The 19,944-nt window shown below is 40.3% G+C and overlaps 1 protein-coding gene across 2 annotated transcripts in view; it reads left to right on the forward strand.

Annotated features, from left to right (window-relative positions):
- The first annotated feature begins 8,250 nt into the window (after window positions 1-8,250).
- The window catches only part of LGR5 (leucine rich repeat containing G protein-coupled receptor 5), an 89,279-nt gene continuing 77,585 nt past the window's right edge, over window positions 8,251-19,944 (forward strand). For both annotated transcript variants that reach the window (XM_068999047.1, XM_068999054.1), the window contains exon 1: window positions 8,251-8,655. In XM_068999047.1, the coding sequence (XP_068855148.1) occupies window positions 8,441-8,655 (215 nt within the window). In that variant the 5' untranslated portion in view covers window positions 8,251-8,440. The remainder of the gene's footprint in view (window positions 8,656-19,944) is intronic.

Raw genomic sequence — 19,944 nt, forward strand, 5'->3', positions numbered from 1 at the left:
TTTATTACTTTTTCTGTAATAGGATTTTCTAAAATTCTGGATGGGGAGTACTACTACTACTACTACTACTAGTTGTAGTAGTAGTAGTAGTAGTTGTTGTTGTTGTTGTTATCATCATTATCATTATTATCATTAAGTGCATTAAGTGTGTGTTTGTTTTACAGATGAAGTGTTCCCTGAAAAGGAAAGGAAATGAAAGTGGAAACATACAAATACATTGCTTTTTACTCGTTGCATTTGAAATCCATTCCAAGGGGCCAAACTGAAAAGTAGTTCTTTTTCAATATGATGCATTGCTTTCTCCTTTTGTCATTTTCTTTCTCTTTCTAAATTTTCATTTCCATCTGTTTTTACCATAGTTCACAGAAATATTTCAGAGAAAAACTAAACTTGACCTAGTGCCCCTTTCTATACCACTGCTGCTTCTGCCAGATTCCAAGAGGCATTAGACCAAAATGATAAGTACCGATTTACTTTCAATCTTCTGTTTCACCAGTCTCAGGGGCTCATATATTGAGCCAAATGCAGACCAAAAAATGTACATAAACAGAACATACTAAACCTGACCTTTTCATATTAGTCCTTGTCTGCCAGTATTTCCTGTATGTAACTTCTCAGGGTTCTGATCTATTGCAGCAGCAACACTAATTTTAATCAATGCCAGGATACTTTTGCATAGCAGCTCTGATTTAACTATCCACAAATACATGAAATCCTTAATGTAGGTGCTTTGAACCACCTTCTGGAGGAGTGTATTATACTTAATCAGCTTCAGAAAGATGCCTGGGAGATTAAATTGGGTGGTATAAACATGCTCTCCTCATATCCTACTGTCTCAATTAATTGCTAAAGAAATGTAGCCAAACCCTCAGAGGAGCAAGTTGTTAACAGAAATAAATACACTGGCTTCTGTGGTCCAGGTCCATATAAATTTGGAGTTCTTTCAGGCTGTCTTTTAAAACAAAATTCCTGAAGCAACTATGCATTTGTAAATTTCAGTTCTCATGACAGCAATTGGAGGGATATCCCAACCATCCAGCATGGGAAACTGTATTAGACGAAGAGGCTCTAAGGTTCCCTGGGAGATTTCAATGGACAGAGAAAAGAGTTCTCCCAGCTTGAAGTCAGAAGCCAGAAACTGCCTTGAGCAGGTACCACTCTGTCTTTGATCATGATAGATGAAGCTAAATGAAGCAACACCCTGCTCCCTGTTTTGTAGAGAGGTTAGTGTCACGGGTCTGTGCTGGGACTCTGTTGAGATGGGATTTATAAATATAAAACTCTCTCAAATAAGTAGCTTGCTCCAAAGACAAACACATCGCAAACAAATGTGCCTGCCCTAAAGTCAGCTAACCAGCCTTGCCAAGGAACAGAAGAGCAACGCAACGCAATGCATCTTATAAACATGTTAATGTTATGTAAGGCCTCGATTCTGGCATTCAGTCCAGAAATATATCTCTACATCTTTCAAAAAAATTTAGCACAAATACTTGGCAATTCACAGAGTATTAACACTATCAGGGCAGTGTTTGTAGAAGAAAGAGCATAGAAACTCGAGAGTTGTGTATTTCAGCTGACTGAATTTACTGCATGTACCAAGACCTCTTGCCTCTTTCTCTCGCAAGTGTTTTGTGGGACACCTTCTCTCCTCTTCTCTGTAAAGATCTCCCTATCATTCCCCTGCCCTAAAACTTCTATTTTCACTGAGTGTCCCCATTCTCTTTTTCCAAACACAAGGGATCATCCAACTCACTCTCATCTTCCTATAAATGTGTGCTGCAATCATTCTTCCTCCTTTTGCTTTATGCCCCTCTGCATAAGGCTCCTTCTCTCTTCAGCTCCTTGGCAGCTGAAGAGATTCCAGTTTTCCTTTCTGATGGTTGCTCTACCCAAATTCTTGACCTTCCTCCACCTACAGCAAGGGCTTGCATGATTGCCAGCCATACAGAAGAAATAGCATTTCTTGTACATCCACATATCTCTGGCAGGCACTTGTGGAAGCTTTGTGGATATGTTGAAGGTCAGAGATCTATATTTTGCTCCTTCCCTCCCTTTGTGTAATTTTACATTACTGCAGATGGGACTGTATCAACTTCAGAGACTCAACAGAGGTGTATCCTGACAGCTTATCACAATGGTACAAAGTGTGGATGAAGCACAGCTACAAGGACACTTCAGTGACTGTTCTGATTAACTATAAAGCTTTGGGAATTAATTTTGCACCGGCCAGTATGCAAATAGTTCTCAAGACCTTCTTAGAAAATTAAGTCCCATAAGGCATTTCCCATCTGATTTTTTTCCAAAATTCTAATCGATAAGAGGAAAAGCTCTGCTGTCAAGAGGACAGAGATATTTGAAATATTTTGATCTTACTCATCAATAAAAAAATCTTGACTTCCCTCCCTGCAAAGAAATTTGCTTTTTCTGTGCTTACACCTCAGATGACAAATACACAGAGAAAGAAATAAAAATACAGGCCTCTCCCTCCTTCTGGAGGGGAATTTACAGGAAAACAAGGTATTACACCACACATAAAGCCTTCTGACAATTTGTCACAATTAGGTGATTCTTTCTTACATACATTTCTTCCTTTTGCATGGCAGCTAATCCCAGAATGACTAAAGCTATTACAACCACCACCAAAAAGAAAAAGAAGTACAAAAAATATTATTGTGACCTCCTTCAAACAACTACAAAAACACTGTAATCACTCATTATACAGTATCATGCAAATATACTTCAAAACCACAGGAACCCCAGGGTGTTTGCCACACAGACACAGTGGGAGAAGGAGGAAAGAATAGGACAGAATTTCTAAATTAAGAAATTACTCTATTCATGTGCATGGTAGGTATAAGCTCTTGTCTTCTACCCAGAGCAGAATGCAGATTAACACAGCCCATACCAGACACAGAAATACATCATGCCTTTCCACACGCATACATATTCAAAGATTTGACATCTTACAAGAGTTTAAGGAAAACAAAAACAACCCTGCAACCCTCTGTGAACTGGAGTTAACTTCCTCACAGAAGTGGAGGTACTGACTTTCCATGGGAGTGATGAACTTTTGTTGCATTAAGTAAATAATATTTTGAAGACCTCCTTCAAAGTCCCACTGACAAACACCACAGAATGCAGAGGTCTCTGAACATAGCTATAGTGCTAAAATGCACAGTAGTGCATTTCTAAACGTTTGGTTCTGACACCTGCTATTATGTGGTAGTTGCTGATTACTTTTGTGGAGTGAGAAAGTAGAGACCCAAGACTATGCAATTCAAGAAATTGTCAATGGGATTTCCTCCACCACAGCATACCCTTCCAAAATTCACATCCTTCTTTCAGTCCTTCCAGAGAAATATTTGAGCCCACTCAGCGTTGGGATTCAAACCTACTAGGTGTTCTTCTGTCCATGAAAAAACAGGACAAATCAGTTCAGAGACCTGCTGCAACAATTTACTGACTATAAGAAGGCACGGTTAAGGCTATGATATAAACACCTGACTAGAGGAAGGCAACAGCTGATTTGACCTGCCTTGCTGCCACACTCCCAGTTCTGCACCTTTCTGAAGAAACTGTATCTTAGCTGTGGATGTGAATGTCTGGGGCTACAAGTGAGACAAACTTCGAATGTGCAGTTAGATGTATCTTGAGAAAATAAGACTTAGTGAGCCAAAAAGAAAGCTCTTGTCTGTTTTCAAAGTTTAGCTGTTCTGATAAAAATTTTGTTCCTCATTTAATGCCTTACCATTCTTCATGCATCTTTAGACATAACTTACATGTTCTCCTCTTTCTTTTTCTGTCTTTACCTGAGACATGCAAGGATAAGGTAACAGGCCAGTAAATGTTAGCGTCTGAAAGTTTCATTTAATGTAAAGTTTAAAGCACATTGTTTCCGTGTTGGTGAAATACTCACTTAACGCTTTTGCAGCCTGGCTGTGATTCTCTGGATGATGTCACATCCACCTCAACTCAAAATAATAGGAGGTTCTCTTCATATACCTTATTTTCACCCTAACACATGGATTTTATTTCCTAAACAGAGAATTACTGTAACAATCAGCTTTCATTTCCTCCAAAAAAAGTTCAGTAAATCTGCAGCCCACATATTTACATTTTTCCCTTGTTTCTTTCCCAAATTTCTAACTATTAAAATATGCCTGGGTAATCCTGACTTTTGCAGTAATGTTGCCAACTTTACAATCAGATATTTTCAGACTAAAAATAATGTTCATGCCATCTTTGCTTCAAAATTATATGTATAAGCCAACTGTCACCTCATGAATTGTAACAGTAATAATACTTTTTTTTCTATTTTTGTCCCTTCTTCCCAGCAGAAACTTGACTATTGAAGCATATTTCAAAAAGAATCCAAGTAAATCTTAGCTGTCAGAGGTTTCACCTCAGTTCTACCGTCACACTGACTACAGAACTGCGGAGGGAGCCTGCAGCTAGATGGCAGTGTGCCAAACTAAAGAATCAATATGAAATTGACTATTTCTAATAATGTGTGACATAGCATGCCTTAAATAGCACGAAAACCAAAAAAATCAAATCCATAATGATAAAATAAAACCTTCCATAATATCATTTGCACTGAAAAGCTGTAGCCAGGTGGGAAATTGAGCCAGGGCACTGAAAAATCTTCTATTTCATTCTGGTTCAAAGAGTGACTCTACCCTGACCATCCTCCATTTCAGGTACCAGCTCCTATCACTATGTAAAACAGAAACAGTGCAATCTGCCTTGGTTTGAAGAACACTCTATGGCTTAATAAAGGGATGTAAATACTCACGTTAGCTCAAGGTCCTCCGCAAAACGGGACAGATAACATGATGCAAATGAATGCGAATATACACCAATAGGCAAATGAACCCAGCATATCAATAGCCTTCTGTTCTATCTATAAAAAGCCTGTATATGATAAATCTTAAGGCATGACCCATTCTCCAAGGCTAGCTGGAATAAAAGGACAAATCAGGTGTCATGCAAGGAGGAAAGGATCCTTCTGCTCACGTCACTGGGCAGTTGCTGTACTGCTCTCCAGCAGAACAGCCTTAGGGCTGTAGAGCTGCACACTTGCCCACTGAACCCTTGCAATGTAAGGACTTCAACACATCTACTGAAGAATTAATTTCTTATCCCAATAGGCAAAAAAATAATTCCCACTGTGCACAGGATCTTTGTTTTCTCCACAGTCTAAACACACAGTTGTACTTACTGCCTTCTAGGAAACTACCCTTCATCCATAGGCAGGAAAGGAAAAGACATGCTACAGTCAACTATAAACTATCTTGACCTCTGCTGCTGTGCTTTTTACTTTGGCTCTGTACTGGACTTGCCTTAATATTTAAACTAGCTGCTACCTTTGCTAGTCCAGGATCTGTTAACACTTCTGCTTTAAACTCCATTTTGGCTGGGACAACTGATCATTTCAGGATTAAGCATAATTTTCCATTGTCAAATGTCTTAGCCACACTTTTTAAAAATAATTCTATTCAGTTTAAGTTTACAAAACAGAAATAGCAGTGAATATTTTAGATAGACAGTTTTCTTTTTACAGTCCAATATTTTAAACACAAATTTCCCATAAAGTCTGAAATCTGCCATGCTGTAATGATCTAAAAGATTCATGTTAAATATATATACATTATATATATATATATATCTGCTGTGACATATGAATTGTGTGCTAAGAATAGATAACACAACATACAATTTTCTTTACTTGTAGGTAACATTTCATAAAGATACCTTTGATACTGTTAGACCTTAGGCTGGAGCATCATCACATCATATATCATATATCATATTCAAAAGATCGGGGGTTTTCCCTGAGTATCAGGAAGACAGATTCAAGAGAGCATTCTGATGAGATCCCTGAGGGATTTTATTTATTGCCTCAATGAAAGCCGAAGACCATTGATGGCTGTACCATGGATGTCACTTCAAGTGACCAGGACATTATGGTGAGATGTTAGAATCTGCAGGAAATCTGACATTCCCAATGGCCTTTTGGAACAGTAATAGCACCTCCCAGAGACGTTGCCAAACAGACTGTTGTTTTTCCTTTTCCCTTTATGGAGAACCAGAGACCTACAAGAAATATGAAAAGGAAAAAACTGTACAGCCTAGTTTAAAAGTACAAAGGTAGGAATTACCCATATCCATTCCTACAAAATCCTTCTTTTAATCTTCAAGCTACTTTTCTTTCAAAAAATCTTTTAGTATAATTGCATAGAAGTACATTAAACATTTTAAAGAAAGTCACTAGCTCAACAAATGTATTTATGCAAAATAAACAACACACAGAGAAGGACTTTTAGAGTTGAACCCTCACTACTAATTAATCTATATCTGTCTAACTTCAAGTATCTTGTGCAAGCTGATAAACCCTCAACAGAAAATGAAGAAACAATATACTCCTGGCTTTCTAGAACATAAAAAAAAAGAAGTGTATAAAAGCCTCAGGTTACATAAAAACTGTTTCACTACACTTATGAAAAATATAAACTTATAGACATGGGCAAAAGACAGCCAGAACTTTTGGGGAAAGAGGTCTCCTGGACACATATCATGGCACAGAATGAAAAATCCTCTTCCTCGAGAATTTTTCTCTTTGGGCATTTCTCAAGGACGCCTTATGCTTTCAACCACTGTTGTTATTAGGTTAGGACAAGGTGATGCTTGGGGAAAGTTTCACAGCAGCCCAGTATGCCTAAACATTCTGGCCTGTCTAACTAGCCAGAAAGCAAATTCTTCTTTTATTATTTCAGATAAAAATCTTGAGTTCAAGTCTGTAGTTCAGATTATACCAGAATGTGGTCCAGAGGTGAAAACAGGTGTTATAAACTGGATAGAATATAAAAGCACGTATTTTGCTGGCCTTTTCATTAGGCTCTCATTTCAGACTTAATTGTCGATTCAAAGAGAGTGTACCAGAAAACCTTTAACTAATGCTCTCCAATGCAAATTGAGTAGCCGGACCAACAATTTAGTAACCAGTCTAAACAGGAATTGGGCTGGGACTGGGTTCTTAAACTCTCAGCTAGTCTCAAATCTGCAGCTTGTGGCCAACTTTGTTCACTCTGAAAATTGATTTGGAGGAAAAAGGTTTTAAAAAAACTTGCCATCCTCACCTTTTCCTCACTCAGTCACAGAAGAGTAGCACAGAGGTAACTTTGTGCACTACCTAAGGAAAACCTCTGGCAAGAAGATGGGTGAGGAACATCTCAAGAGCTTTCAGTGACAGCCTCACTGTGAACTCAGTTTCCCTCAGCAGCCAGTCTCCTTTAGAAAACTGTTGCCTGTTGGCAAGCCTGTGATTTGACCCTGTGGTGAAGGAAGTGAGTGGATCCCCATCATTGACGAGGAGCATGGTCTGCAGCTGGACCGCTGTCCAACTAAATAAGGCCTTAGAGTTATCTCCCTAACAGCCCACTGGAGCACCCAAGCCTTTGTCCCATCTCCCCAGAGATCCACCCCTCACCCCATGGCCTCAGGACCTTACCCTCACTTCCACAACTGCCTGTTCTCCCACTTTCCAGAAACATCCACCACATGCATCCCTGCCCCGAGGGGACATTCCCCCTCAAGAAGAAAGGACTGACAGGGGACCTCATTAATGTGTATAAATACCCCAACGCGGGGGAGGGAGTGGCAAGAAGGTGAAGCCGGGCTTTTCTCAGTGGTGCCAGCCACTAGGACACAAGGACACGCGCAGAAGTTGGACAATGCTCTTGCTCATGGTGAGATTCTTGGGGTGTCCTGTGCAGAGCCAGGATTTGGCCTCGATGTTCCTGATGAGTCCCTTCCGACTCAGCTTATTCTATGGTGCTTTGGCTGTATGATGCACAGAAGTTCCACCTGATTATTCTTTACTGAGCGGGTGACCACGCAATGGAACAGGTTGTGGAGTCTCCCTCACTGGAGGTATTCAGGAACTGCCTGGATGCCATCCTGTGCAGTGTGCTCCGCGATGACTGCTTGAGCAGGGAGGTTGGACCAGATGCCCCACTGCCGTCCCCTCCAGCCTGACCCACTGTGTGAATGTGTGAGATCACGGCCCGGGCGAGGGCCGAGGCGCGGCCGCCGCCCGCACGGAGGGCCGGCGGAAGGCGGTGTTCCCCCGCTCCCTCCTCCCTCCTGCCCGCCGGGCCCGCGGCCGCCCCCGCCCGCCCGCCCGCCCGCTCTCTCGCACGGCGGCGCGGGCAGGGCCCGGCGCGCTACAGCGGGCAAGGCTGGGGCGGCGTCAGCGGGCGCGCGGTGCCGGCTCCAGGGCTTTAAAGCAGCGTGTAAGCTGAGATGCTACCACAGACAGCGGCGCGGCGGCGGCGGCCGCAGGAGCTCCTCGAGCCCAGACGGGCGCCCGCCTTTCGCCCCCGCCGCGCCGCGGGGCATGAGAGCGGCCGCCCCGCGGCTCTAGGTACCCCCGGGCCCCATGGCGACGTCCCGCGCTGCCCGCGCCCTCCCGCTGCTGCTGCTGCTGCTGTGCCCGCCGGGGCTGCGGCGGGGGGCGCGGGGCGGTGCGCAGCGCCCGCGGGGCTGTCCGGCGCCGTGCCGCTGCGAGCTGGACGGAGTGCTGCTCCGCGCCGACTGCTCCGACCGCGGGCTCACCGCCGTGCCCGCCAACCTCAGCGTCTTCACCTCCTACCTGTAAGTGCGGGCGGCCCGGGCAGGGCGCGCCGGCGGCGGCGGGAGGGCTCGGGCCGGCCCCCGGCGCTGACAGGCGGCGCTCCATGCCCGGAGAGAGCAGCCGACTTCAAATAAGTTTCTAATCGCTTTTTAATCAGCGGGCGCGTTGTAAAGCGTTTATAGGTATCTGGCTATCGCGGTGCCCGGTCCGGCGTCCGGACGATCGCTGTGTGATGTGCCGTTTGAAGGGTAATTAAAAGGGATTGCAACAGCAGAAACTCGATGCGATCCGCGGGGTCGTTATCTTCACCTTTGCTTCCCGGGACAGGGCTTTGAACTGCGGCCGCTGCTGATTTAATCGTTAACAGATCTCCCCTCGGGTGGAGCAAAGGCAGTGAATAAAGCGCGCTCCCGGGAGGCGGGCAGCGCTCGGGGACCGGAGTGCCTGTGCTCAGATACAGGTGCCTGTGTCCAGATCCGGGCTCGGGCCGGCGCACCCCGCCCCTCCGGAGGCTCCCCCGGGCCTCGCAGTGCCCGTCTGACGGGGCATGCCCGCCGGGACGGGCTGCGGGGCTTGCGGACTGCGCTGGATCTCGGGCGCGCTGAGTTACAGCGTGTAAGGACAGAGCCGGCGAGAACGGAGAAGCTTTGTATTAGCAAAAAAACCCACCCAAAACTGTGGTGAAACGTTCTTTGTTTCCTTATTTTTGGCTCAGTGTTCGTCGTTTAGCGTCTCGTGATTTCGTGTGTTGAAAGTGCTGGTGCTCTAAGTGTTCCTTTGGTGTTCTCCTTACTGATTCCATAGTTTTTTGTGGTTGCATGACCACTAGGTTGTTAATTTACTGCTTATTTTCATATCTAGCATAAAGTATGTCTGTTTTTGAACGTGTTTGTCCAGTCTCCGTATTTTGACATGCTGTTAACATGCTTGCTGCTATAGTTACTGTGAAGATGCTTTCATAGCGTTATGTGTGTGGGGTACTACAGTGATCATTCTGAGCACACTTCTCTGTTAATACCATACTTCAAATGATATAAAACATATCTTACACCTGAAAAAATAAAGTAAGCTATAAATGGACTTCTAAGAGAAGTATAAACATGACAACATAGACAAGGTGGAAATTAAATGCAACCAACCAAATCTAAGTATATATTAGGGGAAACCCTAAATTAATGAAAATAGCATTAATTTATAAAGAAGATGAGCAGCTGAAAGACTTTTTTTATATATTATGCATGTAAACACTATTCTGAAATTTTTCTTAAGATCAGTTTTAGCTTATTTTGTCAGAAGCATTTCAAAGTCAAAGCTATTAATAATGTTAGGAGGCAGGAGTCAGCAGTCAGCATTCCTGAACAACCACTTACAGTAGAGCAAAACTTTGGCTATGTGTAATAAAGATACAATCCTTAAGAGACATACAAGGTCTGCCACTAGTTCCAAAAGTAGCAGGTCAGGATTTTGGGTATACATAAGATACTATGTTTTCTGGTGCTTTGGAAAGCCATAAGCAGAAAGGTAGATAGTGATGGTATAAAGGTATACTTAAGCTGCACATATCCTGTGTTAAGGAGTAGAGACCCTAAATTCTTCATTGTTTGGAGAAATGCTACAATGAACAACATGAGATAATCTACTGTTTGACTATTTATGAAGAAGAAGACAGCATACGCATGATGATGTCAAAATACCATTGCTGGGGTTCTTCTGCCTCCAGTAACCTGCTTCTTAGGAGGATTGTGATCTAGTCTGCCCTTTTGTTTTTAAATCCTTCTGTCCTTCAGAAGGAATGTCTTTCTCCAGTCAAAAATCCTCTGTTGTTCAGAAACATACACCCTGAAGTGAAAAAATGTTATTTGGACAGGCAGACTTTTAAAAGACCAAGACTGCGTGCAGGCAGTATAAAGTATAAAACACTAGTTCATACACATAGGCAGCTACACTTACCGTTTCCAAATTCACAAGGTTGCTATCCTCGGATTGATTAATTATTGCCTAATTATGCAGAATTGTAGCTCCTGCCTGCCTTCCATAAAGAACTGTCAAGTCTCATTGTCTGTAGATGGCTAAGCAATGGCAAATTTTTAAACATGCCTGCTTGTTACAGGCATGTTTGCCTCCCTGAGCTTGGTAATGGCCAACCAGCTGCTGCTTGATTATTCTCCTTTCTGTTTTGGGCTTTTTTTCCCCCAAAAACCAAAAATGTCTTTTTCTGCTGTGAAAATTTTTACCCCTGATCAAAGCAGGAGATTAAAATTATGTACTCACATTTAATCTCTTTCCAGAAAAAAAAAAAAAATCTTCTTTAGTCAATTCTGTTCTTGCACCATAGATATATCTGACCAAAACCAGTGTGTAGTACTACCTTGTATTAAGTTTGAGCTTTTAAAGCTTTGAGAATTTTTTCTAAATTTCTGCCATTTTTACCTTAATTTAACACTTGCATAGGAGAAAAAGGTAACTGTTTTCTTGGTGTGTACTGGAGATGGTGTGAAAAGCTGAAATGCTGAGGCCATTAAAGGTTTGTTTTATTTTGGGACAAATGTCTACAGAAGATGATATATTATGGTGACTGAATTTTGCATGTACCATCATTTATTTTTATGATGGTGCTTTTGCAGCAGAGCTAAATGTACTCTACAGATGGACCTGCTACAATTTTCTCCATTGTCATTTATAATCCCAGGCAGCAATTCTTGCCTCCCATCAAAAATATTTTTATTTATGATTATGTGTCTTCTGCCATGAACTGTTAGACTTTTTAAGAACAGGCAAGGAGAGTCCATGAGTTTCTTTCCGTTCCTTTTTCTTCATTTACTTTTAGGCTAAGTAATGTATTCAGTGTATTCAAGGCAACTCCTGTTGACATAAATGAGAATTCCATGTGCTGATGAAGGGCAGCACTGAGTCTCTTTCTCAAATTAAGAACAGGTCACTTTCCTATCAGTTCAGAGTGGAAAGAAGCAGCCAGAATCTACAGGTCTTTTGCACATGGGACCCTCATTAATTCTCAAACCAAGCCCATGAGTAAGTGAAATATTGTTACTATTTGCTGAGATGCAGAAAACTGAAGTGGAGCAGGACCTGCTCGAAGTTAGAGGTAAAGCCAGTCATTAAAGAAAAAATGCCTTATCCTAACTCCATTGTTTAACCACAGGCTTGTCCTACTTAACCTAAATAATTACTCGTTAAAAATTGTGTAAAATCTGGAATCTCCTGTTCAAGAATATTTAGTATTACAAGTGATGAAAACAGATTTTCTTTTCAGTCTTGTGTGGTGACAATATAGAAGACAGCAGTTACAGATTTTGAGGTTCTTTGTTGTGGGCCTGGACAATACAAAAAAGTAAATTTATTATAAATATTAGGGCTGTCTAAAAATTCATATGCTGTGTTTGTGATCAAAACCTGTCAATGATAAGCACAATGTTTGCAAAATATTGTCATCATAGACTGACAGAGTCATGCATGAATACAAATATAAATATTGCAGCATATTGCCTTTTACATTATAGTTTACTTTAAAGGTTTAAATTTAAGTACATTTTAAATATGTATGCTAACACTTCATGAAATATGATCCATATAATTTTTGATTTTTTCATAGAAATAATTTAAGGAAAAATTATTTATCAAAAAATTATTAACATTGATATTATTACAGTAGAACCTATAAAGAAGAAATCAGTGCATATTATAAGGTTCCAAACTTATCAGTCTTCAAGTAAATTTTGACCTTCCACTTTATTCATTGCTATACTATTGTATTTGATGATTACTGTTCCTGTAGAGCACAGTCAAAAGCCTTTAGGATATCTGAAAGTGTTTAAGACTACTAAGCATAAAAAATGAAAAGAAAAAAAAATACAATGAACCTGAGAGAAAAAAATACTTACTATTTTAAAGGTAAAGAACTATGTTCCCAGAAATTGACAAAGCTTCTGAAATAAGAAATATAGTAATTTCTGTGACAGGAATACCCAAAATCATTAAGGCCAATCCTTTGGGGTAAATTTGCACCCTTTTAGTCATTCTGATCTCACAGTGCAAGCTCAAGTCTTGTCTGTGTCTTCATCAGAGGTATTTTAGGAATGACCATGGTTTTTCAAAGCAATCAAACAGCAGTGTATCTTCTTACAAAGAAGTGAGATTTATAAAGTCTCTCACACCTTCCAGACCCCCTGACAAGATTTAGGAGTTAGGTATTTCATAAAATGTGTGTCTTTTCTTAGAAAGTTCTTCTTTGCATAGCTACAAACTTTATAGACCTTAAATTAACTGATTGTCATGTGGTTTCAGTTAGTAATCTGAATCTTGTCCCGATTGAGGATGGAGATGCATCCAGGTTCTGGATTTAGAATTCAGTGCTAAATCTCCCTTTTGAAAAGGAAACATATCATTTCCTCTCTACTTGTGGGGATAGCACATATGCAAAGGTGAAATATACACAGAGATAAATTAGAGGTAAACAAAAACTGAAGAAGTAACAAACTATGTAAAGTTCACATTTGCCAGTTTTCAAGAGATTTGCTTTAAATTTCAAAACATAGTGTGTCAAGTCAAAGTTAGTTTCTTTGAGAAAAATTTGGATTGAAAATGTATTTTGAAGTGTCATTCTTCTCACTTGAGAATACAGTGCTAAAAATAACTCTTTACACTGCTTCCTAAAGAGCCTCTTGCTGCTCAGAGGAGAAAAAAAAAGTCTCTCACACATTACCTCTTTCCTTTAGCATTTGCTCTGTGGAAACACTGCATATATTGACAGGGAAAAGGAAGCTGTCTTTAAACTGGTAGAATATAAAGCGCTGACAGAGTGAAGGCACCTTCAATTTGGTTGGTATCTCAAGTGCATAGGACAATTGGCTGGGCAGAGGGAGCCTGACTCCAGCTGAGAACGCGTGCACCGGGCTGACCTTCCCAGTCAGCATGCCAGTGGAGATTAGACTTTCCTCAAGTGCTCCCTTGTTAACCCAGTCTTTCCTGCGATACCATTTGTCTTTCAAATGCTTAAAATTGCTACCAATTTTTCAGTAGTCCAGATCACTTTCTTTTATTCTGTTTGTTGGGCAAACTAATATTTCATCTGCATGTACTGCTTTCTTAATTCTCTGTTGGCTATTTAAATGGTCATGATTAAGACAATTTATGGTGTTTTCCCTGACTTCCTTACTTGAACTGTCTAGCAGATCTGATTCTTTTCCCAGTAAAAATCATGGTAAATAAGGTTTGGTTACTTTGGCTTCGAGTAAACTGATTGAAGGCAGGACGTGATGTGGTGTTTTTGACATACCAGAACAGCTTTAGACTTCAGTTAGAAGAAAATACCCTAACATCTTTAAAAAAAGTAAGATGTGATCAAAGCATGCTTACTCCTCAGAGATTTAGCAATTCATGTGGCAAATCCATATGCTATATGCTCTGTACTGTTTGCTGAGAAAACTTGAGAATCTCCTGTACAATTTTACTGATCAGATGAGAGAAATTTATTGCCTGGAGAATTATAAAAGAAATAAGTGTGGTTGGGGAGGGGTAGGGCCTGAAATGATGCTGTTGACACTTGTTGAAGGAGCGCTACCTCCTTCTATCTTTCGGAATTGAGGTTTAAATACGAAATGTACAAAACTAAGATAGTGAACTGTTTCAGCTGTATAGGACAGCAGCTCATGGTACCCTGACATAGTCCTTGTGCTTTTTTCCCTGAAAGTCTACATGGAATAGCTTGTAATTTTTTAATTGGAGGCCTTAGAATGAATATTAAAGCAGCAATGCCCAAATAAAATACTGTCCTGGGATGTCTTTGCCATTTAGATGAAAAAGACCCCCAGCCAGCTCATAGTATACTAAGCACCAGCAATTCCTGGAACTCTAAGCAGGAATGCAATGGGATTACAGTGCAAGTCCCCAGGAACTGGTGCAGTTTTATATGGCTTTGCTTGGACAGTACATTCTGTATCACCTTCCAGTTTTATTATTTTGCTGTGTTTTATTAATTTTTATCTATGAGCTTTGGGTTTTGGAGGCCGTGGCCACGGCACTGAGATCATTCCCTGAAAGGACAAGTTATATTTTCATGTCTAGTGTAAAAAATAATTAATCTGAAGTGCAGTGTTATCCAACAATGATAATTATAATAATCAGCCACTCCCAAATTGGGATTTTATTGGTAACAAATGGGCTCTTAGTTTGGGTCCAATTGTATGATTTGGCTTCAGTCCTGCAAATACTTATCCAGATACTTAACTCTAGTGTCAGGAATGGTTCCACGGAAATCACATGTGCAAATGTTTGTTGATCAAGGCCTTTAGTAATTCTAAAACAATTATCCATTTCCCAAGTATCAGTTCATTTGTGGGGAGTAGTTTCATTAAGCTGTTCTGCTCCACTGTCTCATTGCACAGCCTAAAGCATCATGTATGTCATAAATAATTTAATACAATTTTTTTTCAAAAATTTTCAAAATCTTACACTGATTTGAATTTATTTTTATCTGGACCGCACTGTCTTCCAACAGTATTAAGTTATGTAGTTGCAGTGAAATAACTTTAAGGACATATTTTGGTTAAAAATTGCTAAAACATTTTGCATTATATTTTAGAAGTATAGTCAGTTTTGTACAGGTGATATGATATGGTGTGCATGTAGATGTGTGTGTATAGACAAATTAAAGAAAGAATCTATCCATCTAAAGCAGCACAAACAACTATACCTCCCACCACATAAAATCTCTCCCCTCTTTTGATGATTGATTAAATTATTTCCTTTTTATTGAGAGTAACCATGCTTTGTGAAATTATTATACTTAAGCATTAATTACTTAAGTAATGCAGAAGGTAGTTTTTGGATTGGGACTTAATGTGTATGATTGTGAATAAACTTAACCCTTTTTTTTGTGCTTGTGTCATACAGATTTTCCCATGAAAAGTGTACAATAATTTGATAGTGATATTTATGAAGGGGGAGTGGGAGGTAGAAGAGTAAACCTGATGTTTGGTACTACTTCTCTTGGGTTTTTTGTTTGTTTTTTTTTTTTTTTTTTTTTTTTTGCTGTTAGTTTCTTTACCTAACACTTCAGCCTGCTTTGTTTGAGGATAGAACAGTTAACACACTGATATTACACAGAAATAGGACTTTTCCTAGCCCTTGTTTCTGCAGCAGTAGGCATCTTATGATGCCAATTAAACCATGTCTTCTGCATCCTGTGATAATAAAAATGCTAGTGTAAGTGAATGAAAGAACAGATGTGAGGTGATGTCAGCATCAAGGGAAGTGTAGCTGCACTGATTTGGCATTCACTGAGTTTGTAAATGAGTCTCTGTGTACCCTGAGGGGAGGAGTAGGTCACAGCTGGCAAAGGAAGCAATAAGATGAGACAAAGCTCTCTCTCATCCACAATTGAAAGTTATCTTTTCTGAACCACCTTGATGAGTAACTTGCCTTTGAGCTTGATCCTTAATCAACTTGGTGTGGAGGCTGCCTCAGAAATCAAATATTTCTCCTGTTGGTCTCGCATATGATGAGGTTGCATTTACGTTTGTGGTGGAGGGCAAGACCAAGTTCTCCAGTGTCCAGAAATAATATTCATCCTTCTGAAGGCATAGAAACCAAAGTTTCTTAAACACCCTGATTCACCGAGATTGTCATTTTGGAAGCATGAGAAAAGGGCAGAAACTGCTTCTGAGAACAGGGACTATTACCAGTTAGCCATAACTGGGATTCAGGTAGAGAGACCTTTAAGTTCTGCTCCTGGATATAGTAATTTACGAATTCAAGTAAATCATGCAGCTTTTCCCTAGTCTTATTCTACATATGTGGTGGCTGGGACAGCTACCTACGTCTGAATTTGACTAATTTGGTAGTAGCTGAAAAAAGCTGGAGATTGGCAGATTAAGAGTACTTAATTAGATGCTAATTATGAGTATGACATGGTAAAATAGGGGAAGTGCCAAGGAATTTTCTTCTCTTCACAAGGATGTATGTTTGCCTTGCTGTTTTGCTCCTGGCTGTCTATGTGAGCTGAACTCTGTGATACATAAGATTCTTATTGGAATGACTAAAGTCTCTGCAGGCATCTGAGAGTAATATTTGACCTGCTGACAAGAAAATACAGGATCCATATGCTTGGTACTAAATGGAAGTATTGCCTGCGCTTGTGGTGAAGTTGTGCAAAGACAAGGATTTGGAAGCAATCCAAAAGAGGTGACCTGACAAGGGTCTCAGAGAGAACATTCCTGTCCTAGAGTGTCCCTGCAATAAAGCCTTGCTGTATTGACTGTAACCTGCAACAGGCACACACAATTACAGGAAGGTTAACAGAGCAACAGAAAGTACTTTGAGAGCTAAGAGAAAGCAGGTTGCTTGGGAATCTGCCTATATCGGTGCCATAGAGTAGTGAAATGTACCTCTCATCAGGCAGCTTAACCAACTTTAAACATTTTAAACCCTCAGGAGAAGTGGCACTCTAGTCTAGCACTAAATTCTAAATTCACATTTGTGCCATGTGTATGCAGTAAGACTTTGTAGCGTAGTTACTGTGGTAGAGTTATTATCAGAAACATTTGTTTCTTTAGTGGAGATAAGACCTGAGGATATAGGTGTGGTGTTGGTGGAGAGTAAGGATGTGCAGTACTCCTGATAGGTGTTTTTAAAACTTGAGCATGAGGCACTGTGGAAGAGTAATTGGTAGCAGGAAAAGGGGTTTCATGTGGTCTTTTTTAAGCCTAGCACTGAAAAGGGACAATGTGAAAGCTCTTGATCAGAGAATAGCATCTGGGAAGACTGTGAGTTCCCCAACATATGGAGGCTTCACGTTGCCTCTTACCTGTTGCCTGCACATATGTAAAGTAGCGTGAACTGTCAAGTGCCGAAACTTTACTTCCTTCTGGCCAAGACAGAAGATGTGAGAAGAAAGACCAGGACAAGCACTTTGGAAAATCCTACCTGCCTGAAGGCCAGAGACAGTACAGAACATAGCTAAACACATTCTTGATATCTTGATGTACATGTTTTTAGAATAAAAAAATATTTACTGAATATGCACTATGATCTCAGAAATGCTTGTTAGCCCTCAGCCTTGATGAACAGCACCCGGGCTAATCTCATTTTGTTCTTATCAGAAACCCTGTCTGCTCCCAGGAACTAGTTCTGTCTAATGACTCCTGTTTTTTAATGAACAGCCATGGAAATTTATTTTTCTTGCTTGAATGACAATCCAAGTGGAACAACATTTTTGTTATCAAACTTTCAAAGGAAGTTACCAACTCGAATTGTGACCACGATGGAAAATTACTGTGACTAAAGCCAACTCCTTGCGACCCTATAAACAGCAGTCCTAAGTGAGACCTTTTGAGCTCTCCTGGTTCACCAGGAGTCTCCCTCCGAGTCGGACACCTCTCAGAGCCAGCAAACTCTCAAGTTTGCTATACTTGTAGGATCACTGCCAAATGCTGCCCATGGAACCTGGGTCAATATCCCCACTCCTTGAGACTCAAACCTTCACCCATAGAGAAGATGCAATGGCATCTGATGTGAGTACTGCACTTAAAGGGGAATTTTTCACAGACCGATACCTTGTACATGCTCCTTTAGGTGTTCGTGTGTGTGAGTGTGACTATGCTGTAGCAAATGTGCTGCGAATGTTTCTCTCTTAGATTTTTAAGTAGGTTAGATTCATAAGGTAGCTCTATAACAGAGTTGCTATTGCACTTTTAGTAAATTCTGTTGAATCTTTTGATAAATTGTCTAAATTAGGTTACTGGTTAAGTGTTGCTAAGTTTAAATGTGGTTAAAATCTTTAGGCATAAGCCATTGATCGAGTCTAGGGCTCAGTTAGATTTCAGTCTGATTTTTCTCTGTGTGCTTTAATCTCTGTGTGTTAGTAGAGTGAACCTTGCCAATGAGCTTTGTCACACTTTCAATTTAATATTAAAACTGCTTTTGCCAGTGATTCTTTGAGCAACCTAAGACACCCACAGGTCCATCTCTGCGTGCTATTCCGTGTATGTAAATTTGTAGATTTATGCCAAGGAAGACTTCACGTAGGTTCTGCTGTGCTTATACTAATGGAACTAACTTAATTGTGTGGAATTGGTACTGTTAAAAAAAATTGAGTTTGAAAAATTTGAAGATTTTTGAAAAATATCAGTGAATATAATTCAATCTAGGCATTTGCTTTGGTTTTAAAGTGCCAACACTTGACAGAAAAGCTTCTATTATGTCATTAGTATGCACAGTGTCTGTCTTTTTGAAATAAATAAAAGTCAATTTTTTCTTTAGAAAAAAGATTTTAGGCATACAAACAAGTGATCATTATTATTGCCTTGTTTGCATCAGGATGCAGACTCTGGCAGGTGAGTTGTGTTGTGTCAGGGAGTTGTGTCAACTGTATTTTTTTTTGGTTTTGTATTTTGCAGGAGTTTGAGGAAGGAAGGAATTTCTTTTGGTTTTCAGTCCTTTTGTGGCCACTGTTGATAGCATTCAGTGAACAGAGAACAGTTTTTTTGGAGGATGCTTACACAGCACTGTGGTACATTCATTCCACTTATCATAGGCAGAAACAACTGTCTTACCAAATAGAGTTATCAAAATCACATTTCTGAACATACTGGTGCCTCAGCTGTTCTGCCTTCAATGGCTGTCTCTGGTCAATTTGTGAAGAATCCTGTAAACCTGAAGCCAGATGTGGTCTGTTTTCTACATTTGTCATCAATCATGGACACGGCATCTTGTAGTCATGCAGCTCTATGTTCCTGCCTGTCTTTCCATAATGCAGTGCGGGAAGAGCATCAGATTTCACAAGGAATTTGTAATATCCAGATTTACTGGATGGTATTATTTGCAGTGTTGTACCTCTGTGTGGGAAGTCTCTAAGGAAATGCTGCCTGCTCTCAATATGCTGCTAGTTTAATCCCTTCTGATAAGGGTTTGTGAAAACTAATTATGAGGCAGTTTAGTTCCCAATGAAGCTAGAACTGAAACTCCTTTCAGTCATGTGGGTTGGACCCCTGGTATGTCAGAGTTAGTTTTATTGTAGAGGATTCTGTTGGGACGTGATGAGTCTAATCTAAGGGAAATTACTCACTCTTTATCCAAATATCTTCGTATGTTGAATACACAAGCAGATATTTTTTTAGTATTTGGTGAATGAGTAATTACCTAAGTAGCAATGATAGTAATTAATTGTTAATGACATTCATTAGTGGTTTGGATTATCTTAGCATGAAGAGCTTCCATTAAAGTTGTGTTCACCGTTTTTATAAAGCAGTATTAAGGTGGTTGTTCAATAATGACCAAATGAAAATAAGAAATCT

Source organism: Aphelocoma coerulescens, chromosome 1A (assembly GCF_041296385.1).
Source record: "Aphelocoma coerulescens isolate FSJ_1873_10779 chromosome 1A, UR_Acoe_1.0, whole genome shotgun sequence".
NCBI lineage: Eukaryota > Metazoa > Chordata > Aves > Passeriformes > Corvidae > Aphelocoma > Aphelocoma coerulescens.